The sequence below is a fragment of the Arvicola amphibius genome, chromosome 8, assembly GCF_903992535.2.
Source record: "Arvicola amphibius chromosome 8, mArvAmp1.2, whole genome shotgun sequence".
Classification (NCBI taxonomy): domain Eukaryota; kingdom Metazoa; phylum Chordata; class Mammalia; order Rodentia; family Cricetidae; genus Arvicola; species Arvicola amphibius.
This window is the reverse complement of record NC_052054.1, coordinates 98,793,121-98,819,097: the sequence shown is the minus strand read 5'-3', so window position 1 is coordinate 98,819,097 and position 25,977 is coordinate 98,793,121. Positions and strand designations below refer to the sequence as shown.

Here is a 25,977-nt window from a genome sequence, read left to right as displayed (position 1 = left end):
ATGTCAAAAAGGAGACACACGAGCCAAGGTCAAAACTGAGGAGGCCATGCTAGGCTTGACTTCTCATGTTCTTATTCAGGCCTCTCAGTGGACAAGAACAAGCGCGGCTAACATGTAACAGGAGGCTCTAGATTCCTTTGACTCATCTGCACAAGAGAGAAATGGGAATCTGTGGACAGGAAAATCTAGGAGTGGCAATTATCCCCAACACCATTTAGGGCTACCATCCCAAGGTGACCAAGTTAGGCAGGGATCCAATAATAGATTCACAAGCCTGAGGATGGTCAGATGCTTTCTGGCTAGGACACCAGCCCTGCACATCGGCAGAGGCATGGACCCAGTGTCTGTACACCAGCACACAGGCCCAGCACTGAGGCAGCACCATCTTCTGCAGGACCGTGGCAGGCCGAGAAAACAGACAGCTGCTGCCCAGGCAACAGGAGAGCATGCTCTCAAAACCACGTCAACCCTAGAGTGGGCTCCATCCGTGTGGCCCGCTGTCCCTCTCTCTGCCCATATACATCCCTGTCTGCTTGTTCCTTGTCCCAGCATCCCACCATGACCCTGGGCTCCAGTCTTCAAGGCAGCTAGCTCCCCAGAGCAACAGCCACATGGCCACAGGAGTCTCCAGGCCTTTCCCAAACACCTTTCTAATCACTCATCTGTCTGCAAGGCTCACACAGCTCTGTCCAGAAGCATGATTCAGGATCCACTTAGATCTGGGAAGATGAGTGTGTGGTTAGCACCCTACCCTTCGAGGGCTGAGCTACTAGGTCTCGCTGATGCCTGATCAGCATGATGGGGGCAGGATGGGTGGTGGGGTGAGGCAGGATGGCACTACCTTCTCCACCTCCCCGGGAGTCACTCCGGAAGATGCAGTGCTCCTCCTTGATGAAGTGCCCACTCAGGACGATGTCTTGTCGCTTCTCTGCATCTTCTCTGCCCACTCTGTTGAGGAATCACGGGGTAGCATAGCCTCAGGGCCCCGGCACACCCACTCTGCCTGACTTACTCCTGCATGCAGCCTCCCAGGCATGCTCAGCTGGCTTTTGCTGTTGTTTGTTTCATGTTTGTTTTTATTTTAAAATACCAGGGTATATGTATTGTGGGAACATGGAGAAATGAGAGTGGGCAAGAGACCCCCAGCGCAGCCCAGCCATAGGGAAATCCAGATGGCCCCTAGAGACACTTAAAAAGCATTGTGGGCCACATAGGGCTAATACCCAACTCAGCTTTTAAGGGACAGCACAGGATAGTGGGAACAGGGGACCCACACTCCCCAACCCACTAGAACCAGGCTGGCTGGAGATGCTATTGCTCCCTCACCTGTGATCCCCTCAACTGGCTACCCTTCCTCTACCTGACAACCCATCTAGCACCTACCTGGTGACTCCATCTTTGATGTAGTAGAGGAGGCACTCTGACATCAACGGATCCTCATTCAGGTTGACAAGATGAGGTGTCTGGGAAGAAACAGAAAGGTCACTCTCCTGGGGAGGAGCCGAGTCCTCACAGTGGCCATCCCGCGTGCCCTCCGCTCAGACACCAAAGTACCACCACTCTCAGAACCTGATTTGTTGGGGACATAGTGCTCTACCCAGCCTGGCGGAGAAGAAAAGAGACAGGGAGGACAAGGAGCCCCCCTCCCGGGAAGCCTAGTAGAGCACCCAGAACCCCAGAGTCCCGCGAAGCCTAGTAGAGCACCCAGAACCCCAGAGTCCCAAGCTCAGCTGGCCTCACAGATTAGCAACTCCTCATCAGAACAATGAAAGGCAAATAAAGCTCTAGACCCAGGCTTAGCCCCTCTTGAAAACAGCAGGCTCGGTGGGGCCTGAATATTTTGTGGGGAGCTGGGCTGCAGGGGCTCTGGGCGACCCAGTTCCCAGTTCTTGGAGGACCCAGGTAAAGCTTAGATGGGATCTGTGTTTGGAAGTCCGTCATGTAGGGCACACAACAGGCTCCAGGGTTGGTCTCAAGAGTCCTAGGCCCCTGACTCTGCACTACACAAGGCTGGTCCGGGAAGCTCATTTCAGAGGGACAACTGGGAACCAAAGTCTCTCCAGCGAAACTATCAGCAAGAAGAATGAGGGCCTTGGCCAAGAAGGGTCTCCCCGGAGGCCTGGGAGGAATCAGCTGATTGGAGTCACCACTGAGCAACCCAGGACCTGCATGTTAATGTTAGCATCCCAACTCCAGGTCAAGGTGTCTGCCTCTTGTCTCCCACACCCATTGATAACTGCTTCTGCCTCCTGTCCTAGGTCATTCTTGCCTCAGCCCCATCCTACAAGCTTCTTTGGAGCCATCTTACATATGCATTCTAAACGAGGGTCCTGTAGCAAGGAAGAGATGCCAGGATGGGACTGCTTCCTGTTTCCCCTCATGGTACCCTGCGGTAAGTCACTGCCACACTAAACTATAAATCCAAGTGCACTTTGAAGCATGGGTATAGAGTTCTGACCATTGGACACTGACCATCCTCAACCACTGTGTCCGCACAGTGAACTGGCGGCCTGGGCCTCTCTTCATGTCCCCCAGCCTGCCACCTCAAGCTGTCATGTGATACATTGTTTCTAAGCAGTCGTAGACCAAGGCAGCACCGCCGAATCTAGGGGAGGCGGCACCAGCTCTATCTCTCAGATGCCTAAGCCGCTAACTCCACTTCCCCCAAGGCAGCCTTTCTTTAACACAAAGCAGGGCTATGACTGGGGACCAGCGCCATCCTCCCGGACTCGGACTTCTGCCACTCGACCTTGCAGCCTGTGGAGCTGCTCTGGGAAGGAAGGCCAGAAGCTTCCAGAAGTAGCAGACTCAGGGTGGGGATAGGCCCACAACACTCAGCTCTGCAGCCTGGATATTACCCCCAAGTTTTGTTCCAGTCCTGAGGGATCCAGTCTAAACCTCAAGCCGTTCAGAGCCTGACATGATGTCACCCAGCCACCAGGATGTCCCACCACACAATGGAAAGTCTAAGTAAGGCTAATTCATGCCTGGGCCAGAACCCCATCCTACTACACCTTCCCCAGAACCCCCCCCCCCACTTGACGTCCACCAGCGGTAGTGCCACCTTGTCCACTGGCACTTGACTCAGCTCCTACCTTTTTGGGAGAAAACACACCCAAAGTGCCACCATCTTCCCTCATGGCCACACCCATCTCAGCCAGCAAGGCTTCCCTGGAAGACAGAGCTGCGGTCAGCACAAGCTCAGAGGCTTCCAGGACTAGCTCCACCCTGCCTGACCCACCCACCAACCAGGAACTATCAGCAGTGCCTGGGCAGCGTTCACCCATGGGACTGAGCTCACCCACAGATCTGTTCTTCAAGGCCGCAATGGCCAGTGGCCAGTGCCACACATTAGCTTCCTGGGTCAGACAGCATAGATTTGTCCCATGGCTAGCATGCAACCTCCCCCAGGGTTTGGGTTTCCAGGGCTAGAGGCCAGGATTATCTGGCTATGCTCCTGCTCCCAGGCCTGTTCTTAGCCACCCTCTGCTCACCTCTCCATTCGGATGGCTTCTGTCCGCCGCAACTTCTCCTCCCAGGTCTCGTTCAGTTCAGCAATGATCTTCTCTGTTTCCTGGGGGAGTGAGACAGAGCATGGTGAGATCCCAGGGAGTGTCTGCATGTATATGGGGTGGGGCGTTCAACGATGTGGGGAGTTAGGAAAGGGGCTTCAGAGCCCTGGGGTTCAGACACCCAGGTGCTTCCCAGCCTGTGAGATTCTGGGGGATCAAAGTGAAGTACAACAGACTTTCCTGTGAACACACCCCATAGAACAAGGACAGCAAATTAAATCAGGAGCAGAGAGGAAGCAAGTGCCCCTGGGAAACACTGGGAGCAGCTCCCAAATGTAATATGCCCCTTCTAAGGACATGGCTGCACTTCTCATCAATGACAATGGCCCTTGTTCCCTTCCCACTTACATCCTAGCCACCCCACCCCCCCACACACACGATATTTCAGTTGGGCCCCCAAGTCCTAAACAGGCCATCAATCCCACACCTCGGGAGCTTTATGCTGCTTGCTTCTTGGTCACCCTATATTACTCCTCATGCTAGCCTATGTCCCTTGTCTCCTTGGTTCCTCAGCCCCCAGGGGCTGGGCTCTCTGTGCAGACACCCTGCATTCGGAGGGAGTATGAGGCTGGAGCTAGCCAAGCACAGTGTTGGAGAGCAGGGACCTCATCTGAGAGGAAAAACCAACAGCCTGGAAGTGGCTAAGAGCCGGAACATCCACCTCCCTTCTTGGTGAAAGCAGCTCAGCAGGATGCCAGACGGAGCTGCCAGGACCCATGGTGGCACTATAGAGGTGCTGCTGGGACAGAACACCCCCCACCTCGGTCACCACACAGTCCACTGTTCCCTGTATCAGCGCCTGCTCATGCGTGAACCCTGGCCTGACACTCCACACTTGGGCTTCCCTCCCCTACCACTCAGGGTCGAGGCCATCCAGAGAGGTTCAAGAACTTCAAAGGTACTCACTGCCCAGCGCTCTGTTCATTATCTGAACCTGGTTCAGTCTGGTGCCTGAAGGCACTAGCTGTTCTGGCTGCTGTGGGTGGGCTGGCCACAGCGCACCAGGCTGGCCACATGCCAAAGACTTCCATTATTATATCACGCTGCTCCTGAGAGGTGAGGCCATACCTAAGGGGTGTCCCAGAGGTCACAGGCAAGAGTCGGCTCTCACCTCTCTGAGCCTACCTTGTCCTACAGACTGATGCCCATCACCCACCCAGGAGTGCTCTGGATCAGGTGGCCCTCACCTTTAGCCTCTCAATAGCCTCCTCACTGCCTGGAGCAAACAAGATGCGCTCGTGGAGACTGGACACAGAGGCCGCACGGCTGGACAGAGCTGAGAGCGAAGATGAGGGGCTCATGCCCACCAGGGCATTGGTCACTGTGAAGAGATTGTTAGGGGCTTGGCTTAGCTCGGCCCTGCCCCTGGTTATGGTTACTGTTCTCAAGGTCAGACATGTCTAAGATGTGAGGGGAAGGCAAGAGAGAAAGAGGGGGAGAAGAGAAAGAAGCAGTTGGTAAAGCAAGAGGCGGGGTCAGGAGAAGGCAAGAAATGGGAAACACAGGCAAGGCACAGCAGCCTGGCCCAGCTGCCCAGGACAAGCGCATGCAAGGTCTCCTGCTACCCACAACCCTGCCACTTGCCTGCCTGATCCGCGGGCCCTCTCTTCCCTTAACAGCACCCATCCCCCTTCTGTACATATACCACTCCACTCTCCCTTTGACTGGGGCCTTTGTGCAGACTCTGCACCTGTTAGCCACCTCACAGCATCCTGCACCTGAGGCCAGGAGCTCACCTCAGCTCACTCAGTCACCTGTCCCCCCTACACCCCAAGGTTCATTGTCATCTTCTGTGCGTGGGCTCTACTGCGAGCCGAGCTGTACTCCTCATCCCACGGAACCCAGAATGGGCCCAAAGACTACCTGGGGAAGGTGCGAGGAGGACACTCATGAGGGAGCCCCTACTCTTCCTCCACCCGAGAATTCCACCACCCTTACAGATGGGAGGCTGGGCTGTGGCACCTGGAGGAGACGTGCCAGGCCCTTTCCAGTAGAAGCAGACACAAAGCAAAGCAGCAGCCAACACAGGACAGCACGGGGCACTGGGGAAGTGAACCCCAAGGATCCAGATCTCAGGATGGAGGAGATACTGTGGGGCAGGACTCGGCAGCAACCATTGCTATGTTCAGCCTCAAGAAACTTTCAGGGACCCAGATGTGGGGCTTGGTGGAGCAGGCAGAGGTGGGTGTGGGCCAAGAGCCAGGATAGCACGGCCTTGTGGCCCCCCAAGTCCTCAGGCTCTAACATCTGACCTTTCTAGGCCCATGGGTGCTCAGAAGTCTACCCCAGCCACTCTTGACTGCACTCTGCCTATTTATTGCCTCAGTTTCCCACACAGACAGGAATGAATCAGGAATATTCATGGGGGAGGCAGAAGAGGTAGTGGGACCTCCCTCCCCACCCGTGCTGCCCTGTGGCCCCCATGGCCGGGATGAAAGCAGGGGTGCAGAGCAGCAGTGGGGAATACACACATTTGGGTCCTCCGGGCACAGTGTTGGCTATGGGGAGGGCAGGCAGGGGAGGAAGAGACAGAGAAACAGAGCAGTTTGTCCCCAAGGGTCCATGTACCCATCTCACAGAGTGAATAGCATAGGGGAAAGTAGGTCTTCAATGTAGGGACATAGGACCCCTCAAAGTCCCAGCAGCTACAGCTGGCCTGGGGCTTCCAGGAAACATTCCCTGGCCTGCTTGGGCCAGCTCCAAACCCAAACCATGCAATCCATATAGGCCAAGGCCAGAAAACCTGGCCCTGTCCTTGCCCGCCCCGGCCTCCCACCCCAAGGCATTCTGCCCAGGAGCTGGAGGAGGGATGAGGCTTTGGGCAACTTCCACACTTCCCGACAACCGTGGCTACAGTCAACAGCACAAGAGTAGGAGGCAGCCCCAGGAGAGAGGGCATAAGTCTGAGGCCCCTGCCCACCCAGGACAGACTGCCACGGACACTCACTGTCGGTGATATCGCCGAGACCTTGGGCGTACAGCAGGTCCCGCAGCCTGGTCACTTCATCCTTCAGCTCTCGAATCAGCTTATTGTTAGGGTCTTCGTTGATAATGGCATTGCAGCGGATTTGCTTGGCCCGGTCTGCATATCTGGGCAGCAAAGGGATTTGGGAGTTGGGGGATGGGTCCACAGAGCAGACCCAGGGGTGCTCAGAGCTCTGCCTGGTGAGTTCAGCTGGGAATAAAATCCTTGACCTAGGCTGGCAGAATGAGAAACCAGCCCACTGCTCTAAAGGGGAGCCCTTGGGAGCAGTGGCCAAGAGCATCCTACTGGTGAGATAGTTCAGCCTTTCTTATCTACTTAGGAGGTTGCGGTGTGGGGGACAGAAGGCACAGCGCGCTGTCTTATCCCATACTGACACCCTTAGACCTGAATCAGACATTCCAAGATAGAGAGGACCACTTTAGAACAGGGGTGCCCGATGCTCAGCATGCTATCTGCCATCCCAGAAGCACCTGGGAATTTGCCATGACACAGGCTCCATTTTCCACAGGAAGTGTATACTTTATAGAGGCCAGACATTCCCAACCCAGGCAATCTAGCTGCCTCCTGCACCCAGGCTTCCCATCCCAAAATGCCCACCTCACAGTGAGAGATCTGGGGAGAGCTCATTGGACCTTATTTGCTAATTTAAAGTCCTCCATTCCCACAGCCAGAAGTATGGCTTTGCCAGCCTGAAGCCACAGGGCTCTGAGCTCCCCTGAAATGTTTCCTAAAGTATATATAGCAGGGACAGAACAGGCCATGAACACCTTAGAGCTACAGAACCTTACTGCTGGCCTCTGAGTTCCTAGAGAATGCGCCCCAAAGGAACACCCTTTCACCGGTGTTTGTGGCCCAAACATGGAAAGGCATGTCTGGCCCCAGGGTCCCCCACAGAACATACCTCAGGGTGCTGAGGGTCTCATCGTAGTTGATGTCTGCAGGGCTCAGGGCTGCCACCATGGCTGTCCTTGAGTTGCCTCCTGTGGGAAGACAATCGATTTGTACACAAGGTCCTCTTACTGAAACTACCGGTGGAGATGATGGAACCCAGAGAAGACACTGACACACAGTCCTGTCTGACGGAGACAGTGGCAGGTCAGGGGTTCCTTGGCTGCCCCTCGGCTCTCATTACCCATTTTCCAGCCATAGGCCCCTTTTCCTTGTAGCAGAGATAAGTTGTGGAGAGATCGTTTTTGTTTTATTTTGTTTTGTTGTTTATTTGTTTTGAGATTGATTTCTATATTTGTGGCCAATATTTTTTTCGACTCATTTCTACCATTTCCACTGGAAGTACTCTCCTCAATATGCCCATGCTCTTGCCTGCTTTACCTCAGAGAACCGTGTCCTTGGGGCCACATTCCTGAGGTGTGGCTCTCAAGTGAGTCTCCTACAGAGACGGTGAGGAGAGAAAGGGTTGGGCACAAACCCCAAGATTATCTATATGAGAGAATTCTCCCTGAGGCCCTCTTCTAGGGCTAAAACTGAGGCCCTGTGAGAAAGGCCTGCTTCTGACTTAGATCTCATCCCAGTTGAAGGGACAGATAATTGTGGCAACACCCCTGTCCTCACTACAGCCCATGTGGCCCTACATGCTGCCATGACACATGATGCTGGCCTGAGCTGGACATCAGCGTAGCCAGTTGTGGGGTGCAGAGTCATGTAGCTGAGAGAGCCAGGGAGTCCCACCAAGATCTAGTTTATCACTTTGGGGTGGCAGCTTCTCCATTACAAAGGCATCCAGAGAGGAGCCTGAAGTCAGTTTGGAAAGGATGGGTTCTATGCTGTACATCCATCAGCCTTCGTCTCTCTATCCTCTCTCCCCACTTAGAATTCAGGAAGCAAGGAGAAGGTTAATATCCGTCCCTCGAATCCTAGCAGGTCAGCAGTGCTCCCAGAACCAAGGGTTGGGTCCCTGTTACAGACAAAACTAAAAATTCACAGAAGGGTGGGAACTTGTTCAGGTGTCATAAGTTCACCCAGAAGGTAGACACCAGGGCACGTGTTCTGTGGGTCCCAAGGGCCATTAGGGCCCCTCAAACTGTACTATGAACCAACTGGCCCTTCCAAGGTTACTTCAGACTTGCCCAGAAAAGGCAAGAGGCTGCATTGTGACTGGACAATGAAATTGGTTTTTTCCCCTCACACGGAGATGGGCATAGCACAGAGTGGAAGTCAGAGCCAGGTGACCAGGGATTTGGCGCATGCTCACCCAGATTTTCCCGGAGAAGCCAGGTCAATACAGAGTCTCGGTAAGGGATGAAATCTGTCTTCTTTTTTTTCTTGTTCTGTGGGGACATTCAAGGTCAAGTCTGTGTCTACTGGAAGGGAAGGGGAGGGCAGGGGAGGGAAGGAAGGGAAGGGAAGGGGAGGGGAGCGGAAGTGGGGAAGGAAACAAGGACCATATTCTCAGTACCTCCCTAAACTTCACCTGAATCCTGGGTGCCATCTCCAGGCAACTCCAATCTGGGCTGGAATCAAGGCCAAGCTAGCACATCCTTCCAGCTCCTCCCTCGTTCTGGTCCACTCAATGGATTCAAGGCCAGGAATGATGACATCACTGGCCACTGTGTCTCCCCCTACTCCGCCAGGACAGCAGCCCCTTCCAGCAGGGGGGAAAGACTTCCCCATAAGGAAGCACTTCCAATATCTACACAGTCTGTTCCTGACAGAACACCCTCAAGGCCCTCAGAAGTAAATTCTGAGCCCCTCCTTTAATAACTTGCTCTCCCGGGCCTCCCCTGTGCATGGGCACCCTCCGTACTCTTGACCCTGGCTTCTCATGGACACTCTGCAGGGACCTAACAGTGTTGTAAATTACAGATACATAGTTACTGCCCAGTGTCTACTAGTTCATGGTGCATTTGTTTGCAAATTGGCAACTGAGCACCTGTTGTTGCCTGCAGCCGTCATCTCTCCCCACTCAGGATTCAGGCAGCAAGGAGAAGGTTAATATCAGTCCCTGGAAACCTAGCAGGTCAGCTCTAAGGGAAGCACACAGGCACCATCTCAAGGGCTGTTCCGTTTCCTCAGATGTAGGCACAGTTCATCATTCCTAGGATGATTCCTAGGACAAGCTCCACTACCTCACAACCGAATACATATTGGATGTCCTTACACCACACCATCAAAGTGGGCTTCAGAACCATTGCCCCAGCTTCTCTATGAGCAGCCTGTAACAGTGCCATCCCCCCGCCCCACGTCCACCCCCAAAGCTTGTCCACACGAGGCACTTCCTGTTTTGCCTCTGGAAACTCAGTACAAGAAAAAATATTTCTGGTTTGGCTTTCTAATGTCTAGTTCCTGAGGTTGAATTCCCTTTCATATATTGTATTATTTTTGCTCCCACAACTGACATTTGTCACTTCAGCCAAGGAGCTCGACAGTAGCCCATTATTCTACTGTTCTCATTCCATCCCCTGGGAGCCGGTCCAGCTGTCCAGTCTTCTCTGCCACTTCCCAGAATAATTCCCTGCTGGCCTGCTCTCTCTCCTCCCTCCCTCTCTCCCTCCCTCCCTCCCTCCCTCCCTCCCTCCCTCCCTCCCTCCCTCCCTCTCTCCCTCTCTGTCTCTCTCTCTCTGTCTCTCTCCCCCCTCTCTCTGTCTCTCTCTCTGTCTCTCTCTCTCTGTCTGTCTCTGTCTCTCTCTCTCTCTCTCTCTCTCTCTCTCTCTCTCTCTCTCTCTCTCTCTCTCTCTGCCATCTCAAGCCTGAACCACTACCACACTGACTTTCTATTCTCCCGACTACCATGCCAGGCCACCTCACTCGTGATCTATGTTCTTGTCTGAGCATGGCCCTGATTAATCTGACTTAGTACTGCTGAAAATCCACCCACTGCTTTCTACTAAATCATAGCCAGATTCTGACAGTGACCCAAGACCTCACACCCATCCTCAGGCCCATGGCCTTCCTCCTCATCGACAGCTGCTTCCTCTCCAGTTTCTGTTCCTCAACCAGCAGCTTCAAAGCTCACTCCATTCCTAGAAGTTTTTAATCAAGGTCCCTCACACAGCTCCTACACTGTCCCCACAAGGTCCTCTGCGGCCTCACTGGCCCTCACTCGGTCTCTCCCAGTTAAACACTGCATTCCTCAAGATGGTCCTCACAGCAGTGCACGCAGATCCTCAAAGTTCCACACCAGTCCATCCATGGCTCCTTACACAGTTCTCAGTTCCCCATCACTCGAGGTTCATTACACATTTTCCCTGAAAGTTTCTTACTGTCCCTCAAACTTCTCACAGAACCCATTGCATAAATATCCATTTTCAATTTCCCCATGTAGTCTTCACAGTATTCATAAGTTACACACACACACCTCACTCACACACTCACACACCTCACACACACACAATCACACTCACACACACTCAAAATCACACACACCTCACACACCCACACACACTTTATTCACACACCTCACACACACAAACCTCATAGAGACACACACTCACATACACCTCACACTCACACAGACACACACACACACTCACATACACCTCACACTCACACAGACACACACACACTCACATACAGTCACAATCACACAGTCACACACATTCATACACACTCGCACACCTCACACACACACACCTCACACACACACACACTCACACCTCTCACACTGTTCAGCTCCTCTTAACTCATCAGTTTATCCACAGCTCCTGCAAGACTGCCCACAGAGCTGCTCACACCTCTTCAGACACGGGCACACAGGTCCTCTAGACCCGATTCCTCACACAGCTTCCACACAATGCCCCAATCCTAGAGGCAGCGACTCTGCAGTTCCGTGACCTCCCCTCCCCTGTTCACTCCCTCACAGTTCTCCACGGCTCCTCACACAGGTTCCCTACACAGGCCCGCACAGTTCCTTCACCTATTTCCACCCTGCTCCTATCACTCATCCAGTTGCCCACAGAATTAAATTCCCCACAGTTCTTCACACAAATCCTCAAAAGTCCTGGACACGCTTCCTCATGCAGCTTCCTAGCTCCTCACAACACTCACCTCTTGGGTCCTCACAGACCAGAGCATGATCGTAAATACTGTCAACTTGGAAAAGAAACCTAGAATTGTCTAGGAGACAAGTCTCTGTGCGTGGCTGTGACAGAGTTCCTAGCTGATTTCACCTAAGTGTGAAGACCCAATGTGACCCCATTCCTCTCACAGGGTTGAGGTGGTCCTGGGCTGAATAGCAAGGACAGAGCTGCGGTGTTCATGGCTGTCTGCCCCCTGAATTCCTGTCATGCCTTCCCCATCATGGTGGGCAGTATCCTCAAACTGTGAGCCAAATAAACCCTTCCTTTCTCTGTTTAAAAACATCAGCTGGGCAGTGGTGGCGCACACCTTTAATCCCAGCACTCAGGAGGCAGAGGCAGGTGGATCTCTGTGAGTTCGAGACCAGCCTGGTCTACAAGAGCTAGCTCCAGGACAGGCTCTAAAGCTGCAGAGAAACCCTGTCTCAAAACACCAAATATATATATTTAGGTGTGTACACACAGGGGTGTCGCTGTATACATGTGGCAGTCAGAGGACAACTTGCAGGAGTTGGCCAATAGGTCCAGGGCTCAGACTCATGTAGTCACATTTGGTGACAAGCGCCTGTATGTGCTGAGCCATCTTGTGAGTCCCCTTCCCTTTTCAAGTTGCGGCTGGAGATCTTATCACCTCAGTGAGCAGTGAGAGTCAAGTGTGTACACGCTTCCCTTCAGTTTCTTTAAAACTCTTATTCGGTTTCAAAACTGCTCATACGCTCCGCACAGTTCCACAAATTCCACGTTCTGACGACTCCTCCCACAATTTCCACGCAGCTCCCCACAAAGCCACCATTTCACCTCATATTCCCGTAATGCCTCTCATGCCCCACAGTTTCTCAAAATTCGCGTCAGTCTCGGCCAGAACCCAAGTTCCTCAGGCCTTCCCCCAAGGTTCCTCATGGCTCCTCACAGTGTTGCGTGTGCCTCCACCCCATGGTAAGGATTCCTTGCGTGGTTCCTCACAGGCTTCCTTACAGCCTATCACACAGAGTTCCACAGTGGCTGACACAGGTCCCTGCTCTCTCTCCTGTTGCCTCTCGCTGTCTCCCACAGTTCTCTACTCCTACCAACCTTCTACGGCCTCAGCACTCACACCAGTAACTCCCACTGTATGCCAGACCCACCTGGCTCCTCGCCAGTTCTCAGGTCTTCTGCCTGAGGCTGTGTCTCTCTATAAAACTTTCTATCCATTCAGATGAAAAAGATTTCACTTTGGGGCCACCATTGAAAACTTGCCCCCCTCCGCCACACTGTGTAGAATGTATTCCAATTTGCAATGACATTTTCATGTTCCTGTTTATTCTGCCTCCCTCCAACTGTGGAGCCATTTGGGTTGTTCATCCTAAGACCTGGCTGCTAGCACTGATCCCCAGCTCAGAAGCGCACTGTGCTTCTTCATTAAGTGAATGGATGAGGAGTTGAGTTTCCTGCTGAGATTGGCACAGTAGGGAGCCCGGGGCCAAGGGCTTTGACCCCTCTCCCTTGAAGTTGAAGCACTCAGCTTACCTTGTTGGGTCCAGAGTCCTGAAAAACAAAGAACAGAAAGAGTCTGAGAACCTGGAGCAAGGCTAGGGTCCAAGGGTACAGCGGACAGAGAGGACAGGCTGGCTCCAGAGGGACAAATGGCAGACGGGAGCCCAAGTACATGCCAGGTATCTGTCACTCACTGCCCAGGCACAGCTGGTCACCCTGAACTGGTCATAAGAGTGTGACTTCTCAGGCTGTTGTCACACAGCAATCTTTGTATACGCTTAATAATTTCAGAATAAGATACAGTCTCTAAGCTGGGCAGTGGTGGCGCACGCCTTTAATCCCAGCACTCGGGAGGCAGAGGCATGTGGATCTCTGAGTTCGAGGCCAGCCTGGTCTACAAGAGCTAGTTCCAGGACAGGCACCAAAACTACAGAGAAACCCTGTCTTGAAAAAATACCAAAAAAAAAAAAAAAAAAATACAGTCTCTAGAATCTTCTCTGGATTTTTTTTTTTTTTTTTTTTTTTTTGGTGGGGGAGTAAACACTGCACTGTCCTATGGAGACACCTAGCTCTTCACCTCCGAGGACTGTGGGCTCCCTCTAGAGGATGGTTTTACCAGACCCGCAATGGTCGGAGCTAAGCACTGCGCTACCCGTTCACAAGGATGCCAGCCCAACAAGCTCACAGTTGATATGTGGTAACCCTCAGAAAGGTGCGATGAAGGAGGCCCATCATCCCTTTTTTACAAGTAAGAAAACTGAGATTCAGTTTAATTCTAGATTGTTATTTCGTTTCCAGCTTTGCGGCGCTCTCCCCATGTCTGAGTTTTCCATTGAGCCCCAGCTACCTCTCTAAAGATAGAACCTGGAACATGCATGAAAGACACCCAGCTTTTCCTCGGGGACAGGTGAGGGTCACTCCTCTGTGGCCCACCCCACCAATTTAGCTCCAGAAGCCTGGAGCCCACTCACCATTTCAGCTAGGGCAGAGATGACCTTCCCCAGGGTGGTCAAAGATTTGTTGATGTTGGCTCCCTCCTGTGTGTGGAGAAGGTGATCAGGATGTCAGTTGGCACCTGGAGCCTCTTGATCTAGCATGGCCCTCCTCTGCCTCCTCTAGGGCCTGGTCTGTGTAGGGTATGGGGCTGAAGCCCTGAAGCTGATCTCTGAGGTCATTAGGGATAGAGGATGCTGGGGCAGGCAGTTAGCTGATCAGAGTTTCAGGGTTCTTGCTCAGCCCTATCAGGACCCGAGATAACCTCTCACAGAACAACTTACAGTGGCCCTTCCCAGTCAACAGGTCATGGGCATGGGCCAAAGAAAGATGCTCAGGAAACTAAAAATGCTCCTTCCTGACACGCAAGATTGTTTCCAGAGTGGGTGTGCCCTCAGGACACAGGCTGCTAGGCAGCTCAGTCCATGGCTGCCCCACAGCCTGTCTCCCTGGGGCGGGAAGCAGAAAGCTCTGGAGATGAAGTACAGTGACGGACACTAGGAGCTTACTCTCTGACTGCTGTCTGTTCTTGTTCACTGGAGCCAGAGTGCCAAGACTGATAGACCAAAGGCTCGGGCCCATGTATCCCACCATCTCTGTACAGGCTTGCCTTTGGTGGTGGCTCAACCTAGCTCCATCCCCAAACAGACCCCCTGTCTAGCCCACCCTGGAGCAGCAAATGCTTGGACACTGGACCTCTGAGCAGACTCGTGCTCTCTCTGGTCATGATACCTTGGCCCTACCTTGAGTCGTGTGCCCTTGGCTCCGGTAGAATCAGCTCGTTCACTGCCAGCCAGGTCCACCAGGCTGATTTTGCTCACCTGAAATGGCAGATGCATCAAATGCAATCTCCTGCTGCAAGTCCCTGATTTGAGACTGCTACAGGGGCATCTTGTCCCTCTGGGGATAGTCTCGTGAACCACTTGAGGAGCTACGGCCACACTCCTTCCCTGGGATCCCCCCAGTTTCCTTCTGCACCCCCATTCACAGCTTTTTCTTTGGACATTCTATCCTAGTGAGGTACCACACAACCCCTTCAGAGGCTGCTCACACCTCCCCCAGCCTTCCTCTGCCTTCCTGAGCCTCTTACTATGTCATGGGACACAGCTGGGAACATGGCACCAGGCCCAGGTGACCCCAGCACTATCAGGGACCCCACAGAGACCTTAGAGGAGACTTAGCTCCTCTACAGAGCTCTTCCCTGAGGCGTCTGAGAGAACGTTTGCACAGGAGGACCTTCTGGCAAAAGGGATGGCAAGAGGCCCAGAATGACTCTGCTACCCTCCCAGAAGCCCACAGGTTGGATAACTAAGATAAAGACCGCAGGAAACAATACTCAGACAATAGTCCAGACCCACTGAGAAGGCCAAGGTGTGGCTTGGAGGAGGGGCATCGGGAGCAGGAACTGCCAGGACTGTACTCCCTCAGCATAGGCACTCTGCCTGCGAAGACACTGCTCACCACACATCCTGTTCCCGGTTGGGACACCACCGCTCCAGGGGGAGTGGGAGACCCTGCCCTACCAGCCGGTATCAAAGGCCTGCAAATACCACTGTAACCCTCCACCCTAGCCCCGTGACAGCTACCACCGAGGTGGAACCTGCCCACCCAGACCACTCCACACGCTTGCTCACTTTCTCCGTGGTAATGTTTGTCTCGGCATCGTGGCGCTTCTGGGTGAAGATGATGTTGAAGACGGCGTGAGAACGGCTGCTGGTCTCGTTCATGTTAGTGGCCGCCACAGTCCTGGGAGCAGGAAGCGGAGTGAGGTTATCTGTCCCTTACCCAGGGGTCAGACGTGAGACTTAGGTAGCAATGTGCTCACCTAGGTCAACGGGACTCAAATTCTGCGGCCTGGCTGTGACCACAACACCTGTTGGTCCACCATGGAGGTGCTTAGCCCTCAAATGGTGTCTCATATATGGGGGTGGGGGGACAGCTGGCTACAGTGTTTCTAGTGCTTCCTGTTACTGAGGCTCAACATCACCCAACTGGACAGAAGTCCTCACAGGTTTTGATGTGGGGAAGCCTCTTGGAAGGAACCCATACCCATCACTCATCTGTCTCATGCCACCCAGGTACTCTGGGGAGTCCTAGGAGGGTATCATGTCCCCAGTAGCCATACCCCACAGAAGATAACATAGGCCAACTATGTGGCCATCAGGGGAAAATTCCAAAGCTGCCTAAGGCAGGTGGGGGTTGGTTCCAACACTGCCCCAACCTGTCAAGCACCTCATAGAATCTCCCAAGATGGAATTCACTGCAATGGCTCAGAAACTGGCATGCAAAGGACATACTGTCCCTTACATGCACCGAGGGGCTTTATAAACAACCCTGAGGGGCTGTCGGGGTAGTTCAGGACACACACATATGCATACTACCTCAGGAACTGACTGATGGCAATCACCTGAGCAACCTGCCGCAGTTAATGTATGCAGAAGAACCATCATGACAACCAGTGTCCCGGGCTAAAGGGGGTGGATTGCTTATGGCCACCATGATGAACCTCACAGTTTCTAGGCTTTGGCCTGACAAAACAGTTACCCTTGGACAAGACTGGAGCTGTTGGTATTGTTATTAGAGCCTAGTTACTGGAGGTGGCAGAGTCACACAGCTCATTTGCCCATGAACAGCCCGCATCAGGTAGGAGCCAAGGCCTCTCTCAGGCTGAAACAGGTCCTCAGTGACCTGGCACATGAAATCCATACTGCCTTAGGAGTCACCACACAGACCTATCAGGAGGTAAAATCAATAGTGCCCCAAGGACCAGGTCAGAGGTGGGAGTGTGGCTAAAGGGGTCAAGCCATCCCACATACCTAGCCTTGTTCCCTGAGTCCATGAGGTCCTGGATATCATTGTAGGAGGTTACAGCCAGTTTGGAGAGGTCTTCCACATAGGGCCCCAGCAAAGGGTGCTCCCTCACACGAAGGTTGCCTTTGTTCTTGGGGTTCAGGAGGTCACGGACCCGCTCACAGTAAATCTCCATGTAGCTGACCTGCAGAGCAATACCATCAAGACTCCAAGTGAAGCCAGGCTGTTAGGACCCCAAGTGAGGCTAGGCTGTACCATCAGGACCCCAAGTGGGGCTAGGCTGCACCATCAGGACCCTGTGGCAGGGCAGAGAGCTGATCCCTGGGAAGAGCACACAGGGTGTCTAGCCTGTGGCCTCTACGTGAATGTGAATATCCTCCCACCTCTAGCTGTCCAGTCCTCCCCCTATGTAACTGACCAACAGGACCAAGCTATGCCATCAGGGACTCCAAGGCAGGATAGTGGCTGCCTGCCTAGTGGGCAGGGCACACAAAGGGTACTCAGCCAGGGTCAGCCTACTTCCCCCTGCCCTGCCCTCTCCCACTCAGAGCCATCTTGAGACTAATCACATAGCTCAAGCCCCTGTGGTCACCCTGGGGGCACCTCAGCTTCAAGAATGCCACCACAGTATAGCTCAGGCTCTGTGGTGTCTGCCCCTACACTGGGCAGAATAAGCAGCTATGTAATAAACACCTTCCAGGAGTCAACTTCTCATCACCCCTCTGAGCGCTGAGAGTCTCCAAGTCCCGTGTGAGCATGCTGACACGGTCATAGTGTGTGGATAAGTGACAGGAATAGATACTCGTTTTAGGTCAGAAAAGCTTCACCAACCACACCTAGAACTCCCCCGATGTACACTCAGAAACGGGCAGCGGGCAGGAAGTCCTACCTCCACTGAGTAGGACATGTTGTCATTGGTCGTGTCGTTGATTCGAGAGAAGAGGTCTTCGCAGAGCTGCAAGGATGGAGAGAAACACGCCAGTGACGAGTGGTTGCTCGGAGCCCTGCCCTCCCGGTGCTGTGGGCAGCTTGTACCCAGGCAGGGTGCTGCTTTGCCCGACCCCTCTGCTTCCTCCAAGAGGCACATTCCACTGTGAAGACCTGAATCCAAGCACTTCTAACTCTAGTGTCCCCCTGGTTAGGATCTGACCCTAGATCATCTGTCACCCGTCCTCATCTGCACAGAGGCTGGGCCCACTGTTCCTCAGCTGACCCAGCATCCCTCCTTCTCTGAGCAGGACAAGTATGGACCCAGCTTGGATACAGAGACCTCCTTCTGGGAGGAGAGAAGGGTTGGGAGATATCAGACTTTTAGTGGCTTCTGAGGAGCCATCTATAAACATGTGGTCACCTCTTGTACAGGCCACCTGACATCTATTCCCGGTCCTCACAACCCCCACATAGAACATCTCCCCAGCTAGTGTCTTATCTTGTGGCTATGTCCCCATTGCACACTGTCAAAGGCTGACCCCCTCCTACAGCCCATCCCAGGCTCTACTCCTTCCTCCTCTTAGGCCGCCTCCCGCTATCCTTTCTAGGCCCCAACCATGCCTGTGGGATGATGCCTTGTTGGTCCTTCTCTTGCTTGCCCATCATGGTGTAGGACTTGCCAGCCCCTGTCTGCCCATAGGCAAAGATGCAAACGTTGTAGCCCTCGAAGGCATGCTGTAGCATTTCTTCCCCGATGTCTCTGTACACTTGCTTCTGAGAGGCATAGTTGATGTCCTCGGGCTGCAGAGAGGAGAGGCGTGGCTGTAAGAGATTGTTCCTGAGTCGTCGGAGCCCAAATGGGGTCAGAGCCTTAGGGTGAAGGGCTATGCATCCTGTTCCTGACCGGGAGACAGAGGGTGCCTGGGCGGCGGAGGGACGCAGGCCAAAGAGATCACAGCAGAGTGTAGCTTGTGCAAAGACCCAGAGATAAGAGCTCAACCCAGCTGGTTCCTTTGACCGTGGTGGGTTTAGGAGCTAAAGGAAGGCAGGGTTCCAGGGCTCAGGGACCATTTAGGCTGGACATTATCCTGAGGGCAGAGGGTTCCTCAGGCAGAGAAAGCATGGCCAAGTCAAAGGGCAGAACTGTGGGGGAGGACTGGATGGGGAGGCAGCACTGAGGAACTCTGGGGCTATATCCAGAGATCCTGAGGCCAAGAAGCATGAGGGCATGGACTGCATGCTTCAAAAGGAGCCAGAAAGAGGTGGACCGTGAACAGGGCTTGATGTCGACGGGATGCAGGGGCTGGGGAGGGCGGAGTCTAGAGTCCTCAAGTCTCTGGGCTTTCAGGAAGCTGGAGCCCCCAGGCAGAGCTCAGCTCTGGGATTTCTGAGTTTGGAATGTTCGGGAAAGGGGAAAAGACATAAGGGAATGGTCACAACTGTGATGCTGGGACTGTGAACAAGAGGATCTTGTCCTTAGAGGTTGGTGACCAACTCAGGGTGACCCTCCAGGTGAATAGGGTTGAGTCTTCATTCCATTTATAGGAGAACACGCAGCTTAGGGAGGTCTCAGGACTCCCGAGAGTCACACTCCAGTCAGGGCTGGGCCAGTATTCACAACACCAGCCTGCCTCTCCTGAGATGCAGCTCACCGAGGTGTGTGACCAGTAGGAGTAATCAAAGCTGAAGCTCTTGGGTGTCTCCTTGGGCTGTTTGGGGTTGACAATCGCTGCAAGGGACACAGATAATGAGGTTGGTTAATTTCATGCCATGGAATCCCAACCATCCAGACGGCATCCTAAAGTAGAAGCCTAATCCTCAGAGAATCCTAGGCAAGCCAGACCAACCCCCAAACTAGATGGGACAAGAGACCCACTTACAAACACACAGGAGTCTCTGCCCTTCTCTCTGGGGTGGACTCATGAAAGCCAGAGAGTATCACCAGGCCAGGCCTGTCATCTGGTGACTTCTTCCTGAAGACAGTCACACTGCAGGCTCTGGCTCCCTTATTCTATGGTTCTACAGCCTACTGGTCTACCTGCCCTGCCTGGCACACTTGTGCCTCCAAAGTAGCTGATGTCTAGGGCACCCTGGCACATTCCCAGTCCTACTCTCACGCCTGCACAGCTCATTTGTGGGTGGCATGCTCCCTGTCTTACAGGGGAGGTATTCATTGCCAGGCATATCACAATCCCCTCCTCTCTTGTCAGTAAATGCCTTCTAGCCTGCTATTACCACCCAGGCTCATGGGCCTATCCCCTGACTTGTTCCTCTTGAGGTATCAGTGTCTGCCTCCTCTTTGCTCCTCACAGAGGCCCTATCCCAACCGATGACTGGGGCAGCGTCTTAGTCCTACTGCCAGGGACACATTCTGAGTGAACACTGATGTGTCACCAACAGCTAGGGCCTGAAGTTTCCTGGGAGAGACCCCCAGTAATCCGGGAGGCCCACAATGCCACCATAGCCTATGACTTCCGTCTCCAACAGACCTGATCAACAGCACCAGTAGCCATAGAGATGGGACTTGGTTCCCACATTCTAAGGCTGTGTTCCCCAGATTGTCAAAGACAAAATACCTGTGTATAATAGAGAGTTGAGGACCCCAGGCCAGATGCAGACCCTGCCCTGAATTCTCACATCCATAAAGGGCATGAGTCAATCATAGTCATCATCAATTCTGGAAAGCAAAGCTCTCTACCCCCAGGACTCTGTCAACTTGGGACTAGTCGTCCTCAGTGAGAATCACAACATAACCCTTAGAATCCTTGGTTGCCCACCAGTCTGCATCCAAGATGACTTCATGCTACAGTATGGGGAGGGCCCAGACACCTCTTCTCAGTCATAATTAAATTGTTTTCTCAAACCTGCATCCACTTCAAAACGACGCCCCTGGTATGTCAAGGTGACTTTGTTTGGAGATGGGGGGGGATCACTGCAGATGGAGTAGTCTATTAAAGTGACATCATCAGAGTGGACCCTCATCTAGTATGACCAATATCCTTACAAAACGGGGAAAATTTGGGGACATACACGTACAGGGAGAACACCACATCCTGTTAAGATAAAGATAAAAAGAGCAACACCAAAATCCATCTGCATTCCAAGAGCTCTGCAGGGGCCTGGGGAAGATCCTCCCTCCCCGCCTCAGGAGCTCTTAACCCAGACTATAAATCTGCAGCGTGGCTGGCTGTGTAGTACATTCCAGAAGTTAAACTAACCTTCCATGATTTGTCACGGCAGCTCTGGAAAACTGAACCCCTATGGTCACTTAGAGTCCTCTACCACTATAACAAGCTCAATGGCCTCCAAGGCTCTGGTCAAACATCCAAGAGACACGGGGAGACCTCTCTGCTCAGACCCTACCTGGGCCCCTAGACCCAGTGGTTGAGCATTTATTTATGCCCTACCACAGCTGCCTCAAGGGGGCAGTGGTGCAAACTGACCTAGTTTCATGTTCTGGGACCCAGGAACAGTGGCCTCAGTGCAGCCAGAACCCGGGCCCAGATGAGGTCGTGCCATAGAAACGAGGTGATGCCTTCTTCACTGCAGCCTGAACTGGGCCTCTGAAGCCCCAGCGGGTAAGCCAGGACCACTTTGTTTTATGCCACCATTGCCCCACCTCTGTTGGCTCTGCTCCTTCACCCCTTGTACTGTGGGTCAAAGCCTCCACATAGTCCCAGATGCCCCTGTCCCTGCCCCATTCTCACTCCCGGACAGGCCTGAGCTCCGGACTCCTTGTCCCAACCTCCCCATCCTCTCTGGCTCTGATAGGGTCCTGATATTAGAGGTGTCAGTGTACCCCCATATGGGCCCTAAGCTCCTCGGGGTTGGAGCCTCCCAGGGCATAGGAAGCACGCAAGCTCATGGGGATGGGGCAGCAGACAATGTGTGGGGAGGAGAGGTCTTCATTTCAAGCTATAAATGGTCCGTGGGAAGAGTCTCCTCTGGGGCCCACCTGGCATAGAACCCTGGACTCAGGCCCTGCTTGCTCTCACCCTCCACAGCCTGTCTCCTGGATCCTGTAGTATGTTACTAGAAATACCTTCAGTCATTCTACATGGGGTGTAACCTCCAGAGAGTGGAGCCATTCCCCGCATTTCACATAACACAGAAGGCCTAGATCCCATAATGCACCAGGCCTGACTGTCCAACCACAGCTCCCTCCCCCATCAGTCTGATTCTCATAAAAGCAGAGCTCATTAGGCCAGAAAGCAACCGGCTGTTCTGTGGAAGCAGGAGGAGGGAGAAATGGGGCCACTTAGGCCTGGAAGCTGGTCCCCTGGACCAGCTCATTAAGGCTCCAGCCCGTCTACCCTTTACGCTGGCTGGGCCCCCAGGCTCTTCCAAGACAAGATGCCTGCACAGAGGCGGCCACCTGGTGGGAAGGACAAAAGTGAGGGTGGGGGCAGTGTGCAGAGTGGCAGAGGGAAAGAAATTAATCGAGCAGTTTTCTCAGGATCAGAATGTCTCCTGCAGCCAGGAACACGCAGAAGGAGGGGATGAGTGTGCTGAGCAGAGGCAGGAACAGTTGCCTCCTGACCCCAGGGGTTTTCTGTGTGGCTGGGAGAGGGCTCAGAAGTGACCTGGAATTGGGACTGTAGGGAGGACCCAGCATCACTTCTTTGCACAAGTGGGGAAACTGAGGCCTAAAGAGATTTTCCACTGAGGTCAGTCCCAAGTAAGATAGAACAGCAGAATCTCTCCCTCTCAGGCTCTCTATCCCTGGCTCTCCAGGAACGCGCTTCAGGGCCACATCCTAGGCAGATCACTCAGTGTGAGACTTGTCACCAGCCCACCCAGAGGCCTGCACAGGGACATGGCCGAATCAGAGCCACATTTCTCTGAGACTAGAATATGACAAGGGGAAAACAAAAGGCGAGAGGCGCAGACTGCCCCATTGTGTAGGAGACAGACCACGAATAAAGCACACAAAACATTGTTTACCCCCATGACAATTCCAGAACAGCAGGACCTAAAGGTGCCTGAAGCACCCCACAGTGATTCCAAGGTCCTCCTCCTCCCTCAACAGGCTGAGAGACCACCCAAGGGGGCATCAATGGACAGACACATCTGAGACCCTCAACCCCAGCAGCCACCTGTGAGCTGGGAAACGACCAGCCAGGTGTTTGCACAGGTGCTGGACAATGTGATGTCATCATCTGACACCCTGAGGAAGGATCAGGTATCTGTTGGTGCCAACCACTAGGTGCATTTTTTACCAGCAGAAGCTAGTGGAAGGCAATGGACAGAAGTCACATGAGACCCCGGTTCACATATCTACCAAGTCCAGACAACCATAAGCAGAGATGATGGCCAGTTCTAATCCAAAGATGTAAGCATTTTAGGGTGGACTGTCATCAGCCTAGTCCACTCAAACCCTGGGCCATTTGCAGATGACCCCAAAGTGGGCCCACCCAGCCTGGGGAGTCAGAAGCTTGGCCGACAGCTCCCCTGGTGGAGGAATGGGGGAACTACAGCAGCAGCTGGTCCTGTTGAGCACTATTGCAGACCTGGGTGTGGCTGTCAGATCCTGAAAATTCCAGCAAGACTCCCACTGTGATCTGCCCACCTCTCTGCCGGTCTATCACAGCTCACTTGGGCAGCTGAGGAGAGGGTGCCAGAAATGTCCAGATCCTATTGCCATACTCATGAATATCTTGCATATCACCATAGAACCTTCACCTGGTGTTGGATGGAGAAAATGACAGAGTCCCACATAGGAGCACCGGACTGAGCTCCCAAGGTCCTGATGAGGAGCAAAAGGAGGGAGATCATGAGAAAGAAAGTCAGGACCGTAAGGGGTGCGTTCACCCATTGAGACGGTGGGACAGAACTAACGGGAGACCACCAAGTCCAGTTGGAATGGGACTGATGGAACAGGGGACCAAACCGGACTCTCTGAATGTGGCTGACGGTGGAGGAGGACTGAGAAACCAAGGACAACGGCGATGAGCTTGAACTCTACAGCATGGACGGGCTCACTGTGAGCCTTGTCAGTTTGGTTGCTCACCTTCCTGGACTTAGCGGGAGTTGGGAGGACCTTGGACTTAACATAGTGAAGGGAACCCTGACGGCTCTTTGGTTTGGAGAGGGAGGGAGTGGAGGTATGGGTGGAAGGGAGGGGAGGGAAAGGGGAGGAGGAGGGGAGGAGATGGAAATTTTTAATAAAAAAAATGAGAAAAAATATAATATAGGTATTATATAGCCACACATATACATGTATCAGTGCTCTTTGTTGTTTACTCATTAAACATTAAAAATAAAGCATAGAGCACAAAAAAAAAGAAATCTCCCAGATAAAATAATGAGCAGACAAGAGCCTTAGAGCCTGGGCCTGCCTCCCATCCCAGCAGTCAAATCCTGCGCGGATGGAACCTTTAGGGCAGGTCTATGTCCCTGGCCTTACGGAAGGGCTGTCCCCAGGCTTATTGCTGCCTATTCCCCAAGACCAGACCAGACCATACCCCCCACTTGTCAAAGTCTGACATGATCAAAATGAGAAACACAGCAAAGAACAGACAAAGTGGGGAGCTGAAAACCCGGGGCTGTAACCATGAAAAGAAATGAATGAAATTTCTGCCCTAGCAATGCTGAAGCATGTATGGACAGTCCATGTATGGCAGTTCTGTTGAACTTGTCCATATTGGGTTTCATGGTCTAAGTTGATGAGGACAACTGACCAGGTCTCTTCCTCAAGAACGGGCACCAGATCTCATTACAGAGGGTTGTGAGCCACCATGTGGTTGCTGGGAATTGAGCTCAGGACCTTTGGAAGAGCAGGCAGGGCTCTTAACCACTGAGCCATCACTCCTGAGTTAAATAATGTTGACTTTCAGCCTGAAATTCATATTCCTGGAACCTCAGGGTATGATCTTATCCGGAAACAAGTTTTGTTGTTGTTGTTGTTGTTGTTGTTGTTGTTGTCTTGCTGTTGTTTGGTTTGGTTTTTTAGGGTTTGCTTTTGTTTTTTTTTTCCTTTAACATGACCTCACTATGGTACCCAAGTTGGGTCCTCCTAGTCTCAGGTGGTACTCAGCCTGAGCCTCCTGAGCAGCTGAGACTACAGGCTTGCAAACAGGATGGTAAAGATGTGATTAACTGTTGAAGTTATGCCTTAAATCCTTGTTAAAAAAAAAAAAAAAAAGGCCACCTGAGGACAGAGATACATCCGGGGGTGGTGGCACACGCCTGTGTCTCAGGCCAGGCTGGGATCACAGTCTGTGAGATTGAGGCAAGAGTCCAAGGGTAGCCTGGGCTACAGCGTGACTAGTAATCCATCTTAAGATACAATCTGAGACTCCATCTCAAACAACCAGCCCGAGCACAGGGGCATGGATAGCAGGGAGACCAAGTGACAGGAGTGCAGCCACAAGTCCAGCCAGACAACCACCACCAGACATTCGGAGAGATCAGAAAAGATGGTCCCCTGCGTGGAGAGGAAGCACCTGCCCATGCCTCGGTGTTGAATGTCTGGCTTCCATCATCCGTGCTCATCTGTTACCTGGGATCCCCCGGTCCCCACACGCCATGTGGATGAGGAAGGCTCAGGGCTCTTGAATGCAGGCTAGGCTGGCTCTTAAGTCTGGCTAGTAGGCATGGCCCCGCGGTCCCGCGGTCTCGTGTTGTTGGTAGCCATCATGGCCAGTACTCACTTGTGGTGCTTCCTGACATCTGGATGATGCACTTGGAGTCACGGCTCATTTCCCGGGAATTGAAGGGGCGGACGCGGACCGCCACCTTCACAGAGGCCCCGGCCATTTCTGTGGAGTTTGTTGGTAATTCAGCAGCTGCGGTTGCCCCAGAGAGGGCAGAGTCACCTGGAATGGAGGAAAGACGCAATTTAGGAGCAGTATTCAAAGAGGCAGTACAAGGGTACCTGGCCGTACCCACAGGACTTCTCCGCCCACTTCGACCGCCCCAATGACACACTGTGGTGACCAACCAACAGGACTCAGAAGTGGGAACAGGTAACTGATTTTAATAGCACAGAGCTAAGCTGAGTGTAAGGAGCCCATTGCAAGAACAAGGTGGCCCTCCAGCCAGGAAAACTGGTTCCCTTCTCCCAGCAGCTATGATTTGCAAATGGCTTCTTGGTTAGGGATGAGACTTTGTGTCCACTTCCTTTCCTCAGTGCTAGGATTTTGTCTGGGTTGAGTTTGAACAGATTTTGAACAGGAGTTAA

General features: G+C 53.0%; 1 protein-coding gene across 12 annotated transcripts in view; it reads right to left on the bottom strand.

Annotated features, from left to right (window-relative positions):
- The window catches only part of Kif1a (kinesin family member 1A), a 65,462-nt gene extending 39,909 nt beyond the window's left edge, over positions 1-25,553 (bottom strand). For 8 of the 12 annotated variants that reach the window (XM_038338747.1, XM_038338745.1, XM_038338748.1 and 5 more), the window contains exons 1-17: positions 25,448-25,553; positions 19,448-19,524; positions 18,417-18,596; positions 17,755-17,820; positions 16,871-17,049; positions 15,689-15,800; positions 14,798-14,875; positions 14,033-14,098; positions 13,095-13,112; positions 8,768-8,843; positions 7,460-7,538; positions 6,520-6,662; positions 4,760-4,893; positions 3,495-3,574; positions 3,096-3,171; positions 1,384-1,463; positions 842-948 (exon numbers count right to left, since the gene is read on the bottom strand). In XM_038338747.1, the coding sequence (XP_038194675.1) occupies positions 842-948; positions 1,384-1,463; positions 3,096-3,171; positions 3,495-3,574; positions 4,760-4,893; positions 6,520-6,662; positions 7,460-7,538; positions 8,768-8,843; positions 13,095-13,112; positions 14,033-14,098; positions 14,798-14,875; positions 15,689-15,800; positions 16,871-17,049; positions 17,755-17,820; positions 18,417-18,596; positions 19,448-19,524; positions 25,448-25,553 (1,657 nt within the window). Of the gene's footprint in view, positions 1-841; positions 949-1,383; positions 1,464-3,095; positions 3,172-3,494; positions 3,575-4,759; positions 4,894-6,043; positions 6,071-6,519; positions 6,663-7,459; positions 7,539-8,767; positions 8,844-13,094; positions 13,113-14,032; positions 14,099-14,797; positions 14,876-15,688; positions 15,801-16,870; positions 17,050-17,754; positions 17,821-18,416; positions 18,597-19,447; positions 19,525-25,447 lie in introns of all 12 variants that reach the window. The other 4 variants (XM_038338746.1, XM_038338755.1, XM_038338756.1 and 1 more) reach the window with 1 other exon arrangement.
- Positions 25,554-25,977: the final 424 nt, after the last annotated feature.